We start from the raw sequence: 14,122 nt of genomic DNA on the forward strand, positions 1-14,122 counted from the left end.
ACCCCGATGTTTTAATTGTTGCAGGGCAGTGCTTGCACCAAGTCAAGGACATTTCAGCTTCTCACTCTGTCCTGCCAATGGACAGGCTGGGGTGCAGCAAGAGCCGGGAGGGGACAGACCCAGGACAGGTGACCGAAACTAGCCAAAGGGGTATTCCATACCATCTGACGTCATGCTAAACAGTATATAGGGGTGGCTAGCCAGGGGAGGGGAACGGACTGCTCGGGGTTAGGCTGGGCATCGGTCAGCAGGTGGTGAGCAATTGCATTGTGCATCACTTGTTTTGTACACATTATTATTAGTAGTACTATTATCATCATTGTTGTTATTATTATTATTATTGTCTTTAGTATTTTCCTGTCTTAATAAACTGTCTTTATCTCTGTGATTGTAGCTTTCCAACTTTACCACAAAACAAAGCACAAGTATGAAAAATCAGCAGTTTCAGCAGCAGCAGTTATAGAATCTCTTCCTCTGTTAACATCATTTTGCACCTAATCAAAACATAGCTCCATATTTCCTATTTTAAAAAATACATATTTGCATTTTTCCCTGGATTGCAGTTCTTATTTCTTCTCATTACACTCTCTGAATCTGAAGCTTAACAGAGTCTAGAAAAATATATTTTTAATCTACAACTCAAAAGAAAAAAAAAAATGAGCATTTTCAGTATAATTTTGTGTTCCTCAAAAAATGCCTGCCTACAAGTATATTCATGCAGAATACACACTGAAATTTTTAAAATTAAATTAAGTAAAAATAATTGAATTTCCAAGTACATAATTTTTAGTAGCATAAGCTTTTACGACCTCAGTTTAGCAATGCAGTTAATAATGAAAGATAAAGCACAAAGGTATCACACTGCATATATTACAGATGAAGGCATTAATAAATCAGTGACATTCATGATGTTTGTGTCAACACTTTACTTGGTGCTGCACTCACTGGAATTCCTAGTGTAGGTGTCGTACAGAAAAACGATTAACCACAATAATGTGTTCATTAAGCACATTCATAGGCAAACAAAAACTAAGCTCAAGTGAAAGGTCAGTCCCCAAGCTCACACAGTGCTAACATCTTATTTTAACTCTTCTTCCTGGAGCCAATATTTCATTTACAAAATGAAAGGTTTTTTTAATCTCTCCCAACAACACAGGCTGTTGTGAAGTAACTTAGAGCATAGCTTTAATCTCAATTTATGTATCTTCAGAAGATGCAGATATAAAAATGAAACAAAATGAAAAGCAAAATTATGCTGATGAAATCTGGGAATGTTTCACAAAGTATGCAGATACAATTTAAGGGTATAAAAGATGAAAGCTAGAAAGAGATGAGAAACACAAAGTAGTAAATATTGACTGTCCATGATGACATCAATTTTATCTGCTTGATTTAGTTTTTAAGCCATACCATTTCATAGAATTTAAAGAATTCATTTTCTTGTGATGTTCCTTTTGATTTTAGTAAGTGTATTTGCCTGAGTAATGGAACTGCTTGCCCAGAGAGGCAGTGGAGTCCCCCTCCTTGGAGATATTCAAAAGCCACCTGGACGTGGACCTGGGCAACCTGCTGTGGGAGGCCCTGCTGGAGCTGGTTGGAACAGATGGCCTCCAGAGGCCCCTTCCAACCTCAACCATTCTGTGGTTCTGTACCAAAAAAATATTTTTTTTCCTTAAATTCTCAAGCGTATGGCTTTTATTTAAAGATCTTATAGTGCTTTAGATTGAAGGATAGCAGATGTTATGCCATTTTCTTTTATTCCGATGTGAAAAGCTGTAAGGTTGGAGAAAACTCATTAACCTTCGTACTATGAAGCTTATGCTGCAGGAGACTTATGAACTTATTTTCACAAAATGAATTGATATTCAAGATTTCCCATAGGGACTGAAATGTATTTCCACTTTGGAAAACAAAGCTCTCAGAGGAACATCACTGAATGCAAGAAAGCCACAAGAAAAACCTGAAAGATAAATCTCAGTGGAAATAATAAAATTGTTGAGATAGAAAAAATCCATTTAAAATTGTCATCAATAAATGACCCATTTTAGAAAACAGATAGTCATGACTATCAGACTATTATACCTGTTAAATCTGCCCTTGAGATTAAAGAAGGAGCCTTTAGTGTGCATGCAAAAAACAAAATCATTTCAAAATAATTTCTGCTCATGATCAGCCTTTCTGTATAACAATGTGATATTCTTCACACTTTGCTGAACCATGAATTCCATAGTGGATGCTGTGATGTACCACTGAGCACTTGACATTCAGAATATGGTCTTCATATATAATAGTTCCAGCTTGCACTGACTGCAAGTGCCATTAATTATCCAGATTTCCAATTTTATTTGCAGTTCTAGTTTAACTGTCCTTTCTATTGCATTATGGCAATAGATACACATGTACACACACACACAGAGCACTTTCGTTTTTATTCCTAACTTTTGGCAGCAGAGGATTTTTTTTTTCTCAACATATTTGTCTGTTTTTCTATGACTGAAATATTATTTTATCATCCCCAAGAAATGGGGCAGTCTTTTGTCAACACACACACCCTTGTACAAAAATGTGTTTGCAATAGAAACGTGTATGAATACTTTCAAAATCTTTTCTTTTACGTTCCCAGGTGCACTCTCCACCTGGGCAGCATATGATCTTGATTTTGCTATAAAAATATTATTTTATAGCTGTGTAATGGAGCCATGCAGTGGAAGCTACATATGCAAGTTATTTTACAGAAAGTTTCTAATTTTGCAGAAACGTGTCCAAAGTACATAAGAGACTTACAAACAATTTCTTTCTACTTGTTTGTGGTATTTAACATTTATGTCTCTTAATCAGATGCAAGATGGGGCAAAACCTCTCATTACTCACTGAAGTGTTACAGACTCGTCTCTTTTTTTCTAATTTTGGAAGGGTGTTACAAACTGAAAAATACATTACACTTAACAGCAACATAGTATTACATAGCGTCCACATTTTTATTTTACAGGGGGAAAAAGAGGCACTGAGAAATTAAGGTCAAAATTATAAGAAATAATGAATAATAATTTCCATTGTCCAATCTGAGATATTTTCAGTACTTTTTTTTTTTTTCTGCGAAGACTCTCATATTGCATTCATGTAACTTCAAGAACATACTTCAGTTGCAAATGAACACCAGATATACACATTGCCTTACATATTGCACTTTCCAGTCTCTACAATTAGTAAGCACTACAGCGAGGCCTTCCTCAGCTGAACTCTAATTCTCTGTAGACCAGCATTTATCTCATAGACAATGATGTCAGATAAAAATAGAAGATTAAATAATCAAAATACTGTAATTCATCATACAAGAAAGTTATTATAGGTTGGAAAGGCAACTTTAACTAACTTGGAAATCTTATATTCTTCTAAATTGGGTTTTTATGCAATTTTCTGCATGTTCAAAAAATAATATAATATAGATCAAAAGGAACTATTAGAGGAACCATCTTGATTTGCTTATTGATCTCTGCCATCAGTACAGATCTTCATTTGTAGTAAGGTAGTAACAATAACAGGGCTCTATGTTGCATGTGAATGTGCCAGTATGGCTTCGGAGAACAAAGGTAAAAAACAGCAAGGATATTTATCCAACTGTTTTTCTTAGGCATCAGAAGAACAAAGAGTCTGGAATCCACTTTCACTTCTAGTTTTTTTTCACATTCTTATAAACCATTCTGACTCTTTCTTCCTAATACCTCCCTACTTCTATCTGCTTCTATCCATTCTAATTTCCATCACAATCTACTCCATTTCTTTAGAAGCATCTTAGCACGCTTTTTAATGTGAACATCTTCTTTTTCTTATGTGAACATAAGAAAATTCATCTCACCTATTGGAGTCTCCTAACTGACCATGACTGAATATAATTGGTCCAGTCAGGGCAGAGCTCAGGTCAAGGAGAGCACACACACTGTGAACTGTAGCTCCAATGAAATTAATTTATGTTTTCTATTAAGCTTGTCCAAGAAGACATTTCCAGAAGGTTAACAACTTGAACATATCTCCAAATAACAGATTTTAATGGAAATTATAAAAGCCTTGTCTTGTGTACCAAAACAAACACTTCTCCTGAAGAAGACACAATGTTAGATGAAAGGGACACAAAGAAAATGGAAGCAATCCTTACTGACAGAGAAACAATTTGCAGGTGCTTATTTCAGACCTTTGCCAGAGAGGTTTACAGTCTGGAAAAGTTTCCAAAAAATACCTGACTAAAAACCACTAATGGAAAAAAAAAAAAAAAAAAGAAAAAAAAAAAAAAGAAAAAAAAGTGCTTTATTTTACCTCCAGCTACTATATTATCAAAAATGTCTCCAAGGTGCCAAGATCATTTATGTGCTCTACTTCTCAGCCAGATTATTGGAATGCCTTCTAGAGGATTATGCAGGCACATCCCTGGATAACTAACTACAGATAACACAAACTGAAACAAATACATTATCTGGTTGCATTTCAAAGCATAGTAAAAGCTAAAGCATTGTATATCTGTGAAAATGTCCATGAAAAGTGCTATTATTTTTTTCAAAGTGAAGAAGAGACACCATTCACTGTCTAATGCTATGAAGAATGCTATCAAATAAAATAGCCTTAAAAAATCAGTTAGTAGTACTTTTCATATAATGCAGAAATACGTTGTAACACCTTACTACAGGATATTTATTTAGTGGATACTAAAATGAATGTAGATTCATGAAACAAAGGGACAAAACAGTAGAAGAAAAAATTATGGTGGGTCAAAAATTTCAGGAATTTCCTTGAATTTCAAATAGATGGCAAATGCAGGAGGATTTTGAACAAGTATTGCCCCAGAGTCTTGCCCTGTTCTGTTTCTCTGTTGGCATATAATTTTAAAGCAGCTGTTGGAAACAGTATTACAAGGATTTCTGTTCTGATTCAAATACAGTCATTCGCACAGTTACAATAACACAGTAGGACTCAGAAGAATCCATGTATTCTCTTGCCTGCAGATTTTCATCACCTGCTCTCTGTATTCTGTGTATCCTGAGGCACAGTGTCTGCACCTTGTCACTGTCAGCTATAGAAAGTTTTGATACTAGGATCACGATCACTGAGTTAGGAAAGTTGGCAGCTCCTTCCTCTTAAGAAACTGTTCATTTCTTTAATTCCCTATAATGCAAAACTCCACGGTAGAAGAACACAAGAGACCTTTCTCTTCCAATCAAGTGAAGTGGCCTAAAAAGGCCACATGAGAGACTCCATGCTGGAATTGAAGTAGGCAAGGAGTAGGAAAGCAGGCAGATGGTGTGGGAGGCACAATGGGAGAAAAAAATTAACTTGATGGACATAATAAAATAAAATGTTAAGTCAACAGATGTAAAGAATGAGTGCTTGGGAAAAAAGAGTTCCTTCAACTGTAAATGTTTCCACACATGAAACACCATCACAGTTCTGAAAAAAATACTTTGCCTCAAAAAAAGGTCCCTCTGTTGCTGGTCTTCCAGCTGGTCAGTGTCAGTGTTACAGATACACATATCACCTCTGTCATCTTTTCACTGCATTAAGTGAATGCAAGGGCACAGAAGAAAGATAATGTCTTCCTGATTTTAAAAGTTTTTTCTCAAATCACTTCTGTGTTGTATAATTAGCCTCTCAATGTCTAAAATAAAATAAAATAAAATAAAATAAAATAAAATAAAATAAAATAAAATAAAATAAAATAAAATAAAATAAAATAAAATAAAATAAAATAAAATAAAATAAAGTAAAATAAAACAAAATAATAAACTAAAATAAAATAAAATCTGGTTGTAACCAGAGATTGCCTTGAGTCTCTACTAGCTGAGTCTCTGTCTAAAGCTGTTTCTCAAAGCAATTTCTCCAAATTCATATCAGAATGAAGAGTCCTGAAAGATAAACAGCGCACAAAAGGGAAATAAAAATTAAATAAAAAGGGTCAGAACAATTTTTACTGGTGTTTGATGCTTGGAACAAACAAAGCAAAGCAAGATTTGCATTAGTTCAGCATATTTGGTCAAGAAAATTGGCAGCTTTCTTGCGCACATTATATTCATTTTTCTTAAGTATTTTCTGTATTGTTTTCACTGTAGCAGTTTATGCAGGACAAAGTAATGTATGATGACAGCCAGTACAAGAATGTTTGAACTGTTCAGCTAAGTTACTGCAAAACACAAAGGTAAACCTAGGTAAAAGCAATGTTATAAACAAATTCTGCTGAAGTCTGTAGTTGTGCCATTAATAAATCTATTAACTATTTGTTTTTACAGCACCTTGAAATGGAATGCATAAGCAGTAAATTACTGTTGCTAATATTCTTAATGTGGTGCTCCAATTAAATGCTTCTTATCCAGATTAAAACAGGCTAAGAACTCCTGGGGTGTCATCTCTGAAGAGCTGAAAAAGAGCTCACACCAATTATTCAAGCATTTAGGTTGCCATTGCACTGCATTTATCAATATGTACAATAATTAATTTCTATGTTTTTCCCAATAAGGGAGAGTATCTGGGATATCAGTAATGGCTTTCCCGATCACCAAATATTGTAACTCTTCTAACCAGAAAAACTTGATTAAAAGACTGCATCCAACTGAAGAACTACTGCAATAACCAGTGTGTAAAAGTTCAAAAAAATTTTGTCTTAAAGAATATAAAGGTTATATAAGTTATTTATAATTGCATGTGTTACTTATAATGTAATTGCATGTGTTACTTATCACCCGTATGGTGGACCAAGGGAAACCAGCTGATGTGATTTTTTTGGACTTCAGCAAGGCTTTTGACACGGTTTCCCATAGGATCCTACTGGACAAAATGTCCGCCATACAGCTAAATAAAAACATCATACGATGGGTGAGCAATTGGCTAACGGGCAGGGCCCAAAGGGTTATGGTAAATGGAGCTGCGTCAGGCTGGCGGGCGGTCACCAGTGGGGTCCCTCAAGGCTCCATTTTAGGGCCGGTACTTTTCAATATTTTTATAAATGATCTGGATGTAGGAATAGAGGGTATTTTGAGCAAGTTTGCTGATGACACCAAACTTGGAGGAGTTGTGGACTCAAATGAGGGCGTAAAGGCCTTGCAGAGGGATCTGGACAGGTTGGAGAGCTGGGCGATCACCAACCGCATGAAGTTCAATAAGAGCAAGTGCCGGGTCCTGCACCTGGGACGGGGAAACCCTGGCTGCATGTACAGACTGGGCGATGAGACGCTGGAGAGCAGCCTAGAAGAGAGGGATCTGGGGGTCGTGGTAGACAGCAAGTTGAATATGAGCCAGCAGTGTGCCCTGGCAGCCAGGAGGGCCAATCGTATCCTGGGGTGCATCAAGAACGACATCGCTAGTAGGTCAAGGGAGGTGATTGTCCCGCTCTACTCTGCGCTGGTGCGGCCTCACCTCGAGTACTGTGTGCAGTTCTGGGCACCACAGTATAAAAAGGACATGAAACTGTTGGAAAGTGTCCAGAGGAGGGCTACGAAGATGGTGAAAGGCCTGGAGGGGAAGACGTACGAGGAACGGCTGAGGTCACTGGGCCTGTTCAGCCTGGAGAAGAGGAGGCTGAGGGGAGACCTCATCGCAGTCTACAACTTCCTTGTAAGGGGTTGTCAAGAGGCAGGAGACCTTTTCTCCATTAACACTAGTGACAGGACCCGCGGGAACGGGGTTAAGCTGAGGCAGGGGAAATTTAGGCTGGACGTCAGGAGGGGGTTCTTCACAGAGAGGGTGGTTGCACACTGGAACAGGCTCCCCAGGGAAGTGGTCACTGCACCGAGCCTGTCTGAATTTAAGAAGAGATTGGACTGTGAACTTAGGCACATGGTCTGAACTTTTGGGTAGACCTGTGCGGTGTCGAGAGTTGGACTTGATGATCCTTAAGGGTCCCTTCCAACTCAGGATATTCTATGATTCTATGATTCTATGATTCTAATTTCATGGCATTATTTTTTTATCATTTACTTTCACAACTTTTTTATTATTATTTATTCTTTACTTTTTACAGATTTAAAGTTTAACTCTTAAAAGGAAGGGATATGCCTTTTTAGTATGTAGGGATGATTAGAATACCCAGAAATCACTACAGTATGTAAAATCACTTTCTCACATGGAAGAAAAATTAAACAAAGAAACAAAAACAGCCAATGAAGACAAAAATAGATATTTTAAAGAACTAACATAAAGAAAGTCAATGTCCCCATTAAATCTGAGTCAGGGCTAAGACCAATAGCATTCACTCCAATAAGAATGAAATTGCAATTCAGGGGGATTTGCAATAAGAGGTGCATGAAGAAAATGTGTTTTCATATATTTAACTTTCACTACTTTACAGATTCACAGAATCACTAAGGTTGGAAAAGACCTCCAAGATCATCTGGTCCAACCGTCCCCCTACCACCAATGTCACACATTAAACCACCTCCCTAAGCACCATGTCCAACCTTTCCTTGAACACCCTCAAGGACGGTGACACCACCACCTCCCTGGGCAACCTGTCCCAGTGCCTGACTGTTCTTTCTGAGAAGAAATTTCTCCTCATTTCCATCCTGAACCTCCCCTGGCACAACTCGAGGCCATTTCTGCTTATCCTCTCACTAGTTATCTGTGAGAAGACGCTGACCCCCACCTCCCCACACCTTACTTTCAGGTAGTTGTAGAGAACAATAAGGTCTCCCTTGAGCCTCCTCCTCTCCAGAGTAAACAACCCCAGTTCCCTCAGCTGCTCCTCGTAAGACCTTCCAGGCCCTTCACTAGCTTCGTAGACCTTCTCTGGACATGCTCCAGGGTCTCAATGTCCTTGTGGTAAGTGGCCCAAAGCTGAATGCAGTACTCAAGTTGCAGCCTCACCAGAGCAGAGTACAGGGGGATGATCGCCTCCCTGGTCCTGCTGCCTACACTACACCTGACACAAGCCTGGATGCTGTTGGCCTTCTTGGCCACCTGGGCACACTGCTGGCTCATGTTCAGAAATATTGCAAAATCTATCTGTGGAGAGATAAAATCTCATAAGACAAAACTGTAACTTTGTTCTTGAAAAAAATGCTATGAAAAATATTTTCATAATTTGGCACAACCTTTAGCTATTTTAAAACATTTTTTAATTGGAAATGAACACTTGGAATTTTTGTTATATACTTTTTCATATCGTTCAGAATTAACAGTGTAAATAATACACAGCATAACAATGCAGTGAAATTTATATTCTGTATTTAAATTTTAATACACTATGTCTTTTACATAGCTTAGATAGTATTACTTATTCCAGTTCTCATAGCTATGAAGAGCAGTTCATGCCTCTTGGGCATCACTTTTTAACAGAATAACCAAAACAGACTTTCTTAACGCCTCTTCAATGTAATGCAAAAGTGAACATTGTCTGACAGTTCCGTACTGTTTCTTAGAAAACTTCACTGTATAAAGAGCCAAAAGCCTCACTGCTGCTTTTGAAAGAATATTGGCATTTAGATTCATTAAAGCATAATGTCAGGGCGTTCCTAGAGCTCCATGTTAATATAAGTCTGCTCATTGTGTTCCTTCACTTCTCATTCAAGCTACTCTGTTTTTTTCTACACAGTTTTAACAGCACCAGCTGTGTTGGCTGCTCAAAGCACATAAAATAACAGAAAAACACCATAACAGTTAAAAGCAGGAAAAACAGGGCTGGAATATTTCTGTGATTAGGGATATGCTTAGCAGCCCTCAGAAATGCTTCTGAGATTTTTTTGCCCCCAAGAACAGATTATTGGACCCGTGCAGAATGAATGCCTGATGATGCTTGCCCACTACACTGTGGAACTGTGGAACCAGTTCAACAGATCTTAAATCTCAAGAGCTGGATTCCTAGAATTTTAATTCTCATAGTAGCTGATTGTCAGCTACTGGGTATTCTTTTGCCATTTGTGTGAAATGGTATCAACATGATTGATATCAACTCTGTCTAGGATGTTGAACCTTTTTCTCTGCAATTCATTTCAAACACAGATGGTTTTACTATAAAGGTATTCAGCTCAAATTTCCCAATACATTCAGTACTTCTGTGGCCACATCAGGTATGTATTCTATAACAGTTTACTGCCTGGGAGAAACTACTTTTTTTCAGTCAAACATGAATCAAGTTAGAAAAATTCTTTTATATGAAAAATGTCAAAATATTCTCTATAGGTTATCATTCTATATGAAAGCTATTCATATCCAAGCATCATGCACATTAGTTCATGAATAAATTAAATAAAAATGCCTTTTATTTTATACCACAGGGTGCCAGAGCTGCCAATAAGCAGCCTGTGTTTCCAGTATGCCAGATAGGGCACTGAATTTCACAACTGGCTCTAGATGTTTTCCGCTAGTGAGAAACAGCAAGCATCCACTGTGTGCTTTTCTGCAATTTATACAGTTTACTGTCACAGAGATATAAATTCTGACATAAAAACTATGGAAGAATAATCAGTCAGACACTAGTCTAGCATATTCTTTTCTAGCATTATGAAATACTAACTATATCATTTTAGTCTGAAACTTGAAAGTTTCAGAAGTCAGCAACCTCTTCCAGTTTGATCTAAAAGTTCAATTACCTAGATTTATTGAGGCTTTTGAAAAGTTCAGCCACCTATAATTTGTCCAAATATAACAGGCATACTTATATCATACCTTGTATTCAGTAGGTATACCAATATGCATGAAACCTGGGTTTCTAACATCCTGTTGTTTTTTCAGAAGTATACCTCATTCTATGCTGAGAACTAGTGTAACCAATTACTGATACGCTAGTCATTTATTGAGTATTGCTAGCTACTCTCATTGCTCAGTGTACAACCACTTACCATCCTTATACATTTACACTACAGCCTCTTATCTTACTTGTTACTGTGGATGACATGAAGACAAAATTATTATATTCCTAGCTCATAGGATGTTCAACCTGTATGATATCAAAGGCATAACACATATAGTTACAACATCCCTCTAAGCTAAAAGGACAGTTTTATTCCCATTTCACAAATGGGAAGCTGAAGCATGGGGAAAAAAAAAAAAAATGCTTCCAATTTGTAGAGGCCCGTGATACTTAATTTTTCAGTATATTTAGCATACGTTTATTTCATATAATCAAAACACTGTTCCCAGTGGCTTTCACTACAGTAACTTGCCCAGAAGCCCATAGGAACTTATGGAGCTAGAGACTTGTGGATAGTGTTCAGTTTTTCCAGAAAGTGCTCAGCTACCTTCAAGAAAACACTGTCCTTCTTTATCTATTTTGTCACCACAGCCATTACAAATGTTCCCACAAGCAAGGATACATATTGCACAACAGCCTCCTTTACTTCATTAACCCTCAAAACATGCCCTAACAGATGTAGAGGAATTCACTAGAAAAATGACTTGATCTAATTATTAAAGGATAGATTTCTGTGCATATTCAGAAAGTGCAGGGAGATATAAGCCAGGCTATACAGATATTAACTGTAGCATTAACTAACATTCAAAGATATACTGTGTAAGTAACTTCAATGATTTTTTAAACTCATATGTATAACCTCACTTTTTTAAAAAGAAATGAAAAATGGTTCTTATCATTTAGTTCTTATCATATCATTTCTTCCTGCCTGTTGTCACCCAAAAGTCATTAACAAAATTGAAACCTACTGATGGACAGTACAAGCTTCTGCCACATAGGCTCACAGGATTATGAATATCAGCAGTAAAGTCTCAAATGCCAGCAAGATCTTGAACTCTAGCAATGGGGCCAATAGGAAAAAAGAGTCAGTCTTGTTGCTGCCAGGTCTAATCTCATCTATATTGCATCTAGAGAACAGAGCAGCAGCTCTGGGGAAAAGGAAAAGCCGTGTATTTAGATAGGCTTCCAGGGACTTTTATTCCCAAAAGTCTAAGAAGCCTCTAGCAGATGTATACGAACCCAACCTTTTGAAAAATTTAAATCTTGATCAGCTCTGGACTCACTTTTACAGCAAGGAAAAAGAAGAAATGTTTAAAATTTGTCTGTTTATTGAGTTCCTGCTCCAAATACCAAACCTATTATTACTAGAGCAAAGAGAAAGTCAGCAGAACATTTTTAGAGGGTCTATTATTTTTCTCCTGCATTCTTTCCCTTGAAACAGCTCATAATTTTTAATGTAATATAAAACAGCCTCAAATCAATACAAGTATTATAAAAAATAAAGTAAATAAAAATAATAATTAAAAAAAAATCAGCAAATACGCCAAAGCAGTTAAAGCATGACAAAACTATACCCTCCTGACAATCAGGCCTTATCACAGTAATGTGAACTAACATAACAACAGAACCAGAAACAACAATTTCATCCCAGAGCTTATGCTATAGAATTAAATAATACGTTATTAAATAGGAACTCTTGAACATGGTATAAAAGTTGAGAATGGAAACATACATTGCTTTCCTTTTTCTTGGTATGGTGAGAAGCATACCCTTTCCATTGTGTCATTTTCAGTTTGGTTGTGAAATTGAGAACACTTGAGGAATTCTGGCCAAGAAGCGTTTACCATCCCCAGGACAGGTTCACACCCTTCTTTTGCTGCCTCGCAAAATGTCCTGCACGGCAAGAGGCTTTGACTGGAGAAAAGAGACAGAGAACGAAGATAAAAAGGATTATCACTCTTGCAGATAGCAAAAAATTTTATTTTTTTTTTTAAGAAAAAAAAAAAAAAAAGTAGCAATTAATTCTTTTGAAAAATTTGACTTTCTACAGAGCTGCACCAAAAGGGTACATAAAAACTAGTCACTGAAAGTAACATCAGCTCTGGCTTTCAGGCTACATTTAAGCCCCTGTCAAGCTCAGAACTGTTTCTAAGTCCAAATTTGCACAAGCTGATTTTAAACAACAGTTTAAGCAATGCAATAGTGCACTGACACAAGAGAAGAGATTGCTTCCTCATCCTCTCCTTCTTTCCCCAAACTGTGCAGATGTACCCACTCAGACTTTTGTCAAGCACTTTCATGAGCTGATAAAAAATCATTAACTCGGAAAAAAACGTATATGTTTTTGATTGGGTAAGCTTTCTAACAACTTTGGTGTGTTGAATCTGCTCATGGAGAGAACCAACAACTGTTTTACAAGTCAGTAAAAATTGCTAGGAATCTATTAATATGCTAACTGTACATCTGGACAAGGACAAAAACAGTAAAGTTACCAGATTACAGCTGATACAATGCTAGCCAAGTTAGTCAAGATTTGAGCAGACAAGAAATTTCAAAGCAGCCTCGGCCAAGTTAGATGATATGTGGCAGACATAATTTACAATAGACTACTGCAGCATAATGCACACAGGAAGGAATATCTGAATCTCAACACACACAGTTCTCTGCTTTACTGCCAGCTACCACCTGAAAAATATTCTTGTGGACAAGAAAAGCTCTTGCACAACCAGTGTTAATCTTAGCTATAAAGAACTGCTCAATGCCTTTCTCAGCAGCAGTCAGCTCTATCTGTGCGAGCACATTATTACTGCTGTCAAACAGACTAACCTAAGCTGTTGCTGGAGCACAGTGGAGGCAAGTCTCTCAGTAAGCAAGTGCAAAAGCAGGTGCAATTGCATCTGAAAGACCCATAACACAGCTCAAATGAGACACATTGCCTGCCCATGCAAACACTTAATCTATATGACTGTTACATATAGAACAACATGTAAGACAAATATCCACTGGCTGGAAAGTGGAAGCACTAACGTGACTAGATGGTGGCACCCAATAAATAAACCTGTTCTCACTGTATAAATAACTAAACTCCAACTTGACAGTATCGCATAACCTCTAGAGAAAAAAATCATATTATAGACATCAACGAATTAGGAAGAAAAGAGGCCTAGATATATAGCAGGAAAAACAAGACCTCTGAGTGGACTTTGTCAGAAGACTATGTCAGCCTTCTGGCTGAGGTAACTGAAATAAGGCATGTAAATGTCATAAAAGGTCTCTCAATAATACCTAATGCCTTATCACTACATTTTCTCATTGTGTGGATATCTCCCTAGGATTCACTTTAGTGCTCTTTGCATTTCTTAAAATATTCTAAAACAAAATTACCAGTGAAAGACAGGGAAGCTAATATACATTTATAATTTATGAATTAATAGTCAAGAGCAGAAATTGCATAAA

General features: G+C 37.0%; 1 protein-coding gene across 2 annotated transcripts in view; it reads right to left on the minus strand.

Annotated features, from left to right (window-relative positions):
* The window catches only part of CORIN (corin, serine peptidase), a 134,362-nt gene that overhangs the window by 63,505 nt on the left and 56,735 nt on the right, over positions 1–14,122 (minus strand). For both annotated transcript variants that reach the window (XM_084516696.1, XM_084516695.1), the window contains exon 5: positions 12,399–12,580. In XM_084516696.1, coding sequence (XP_084372822.1) covers positions 12,399–12,580 — 182 coding nt within the window. The remainder of the gene's footprint in view (positions 1–12,398; positions 12,581–14,122) is intronic.

Source organism: Aythya ferina, assembly GCF_964211825.1.
Source record: "Aythya ferina genome assembly, chromosome: 4".
NCBI classification, from domain to species: domain Eukaryota; kingdom Metazoa; phylum Chordata; class Aves; order Anseriformes; family Anatidae; genus Aythya; species Aythya ferina.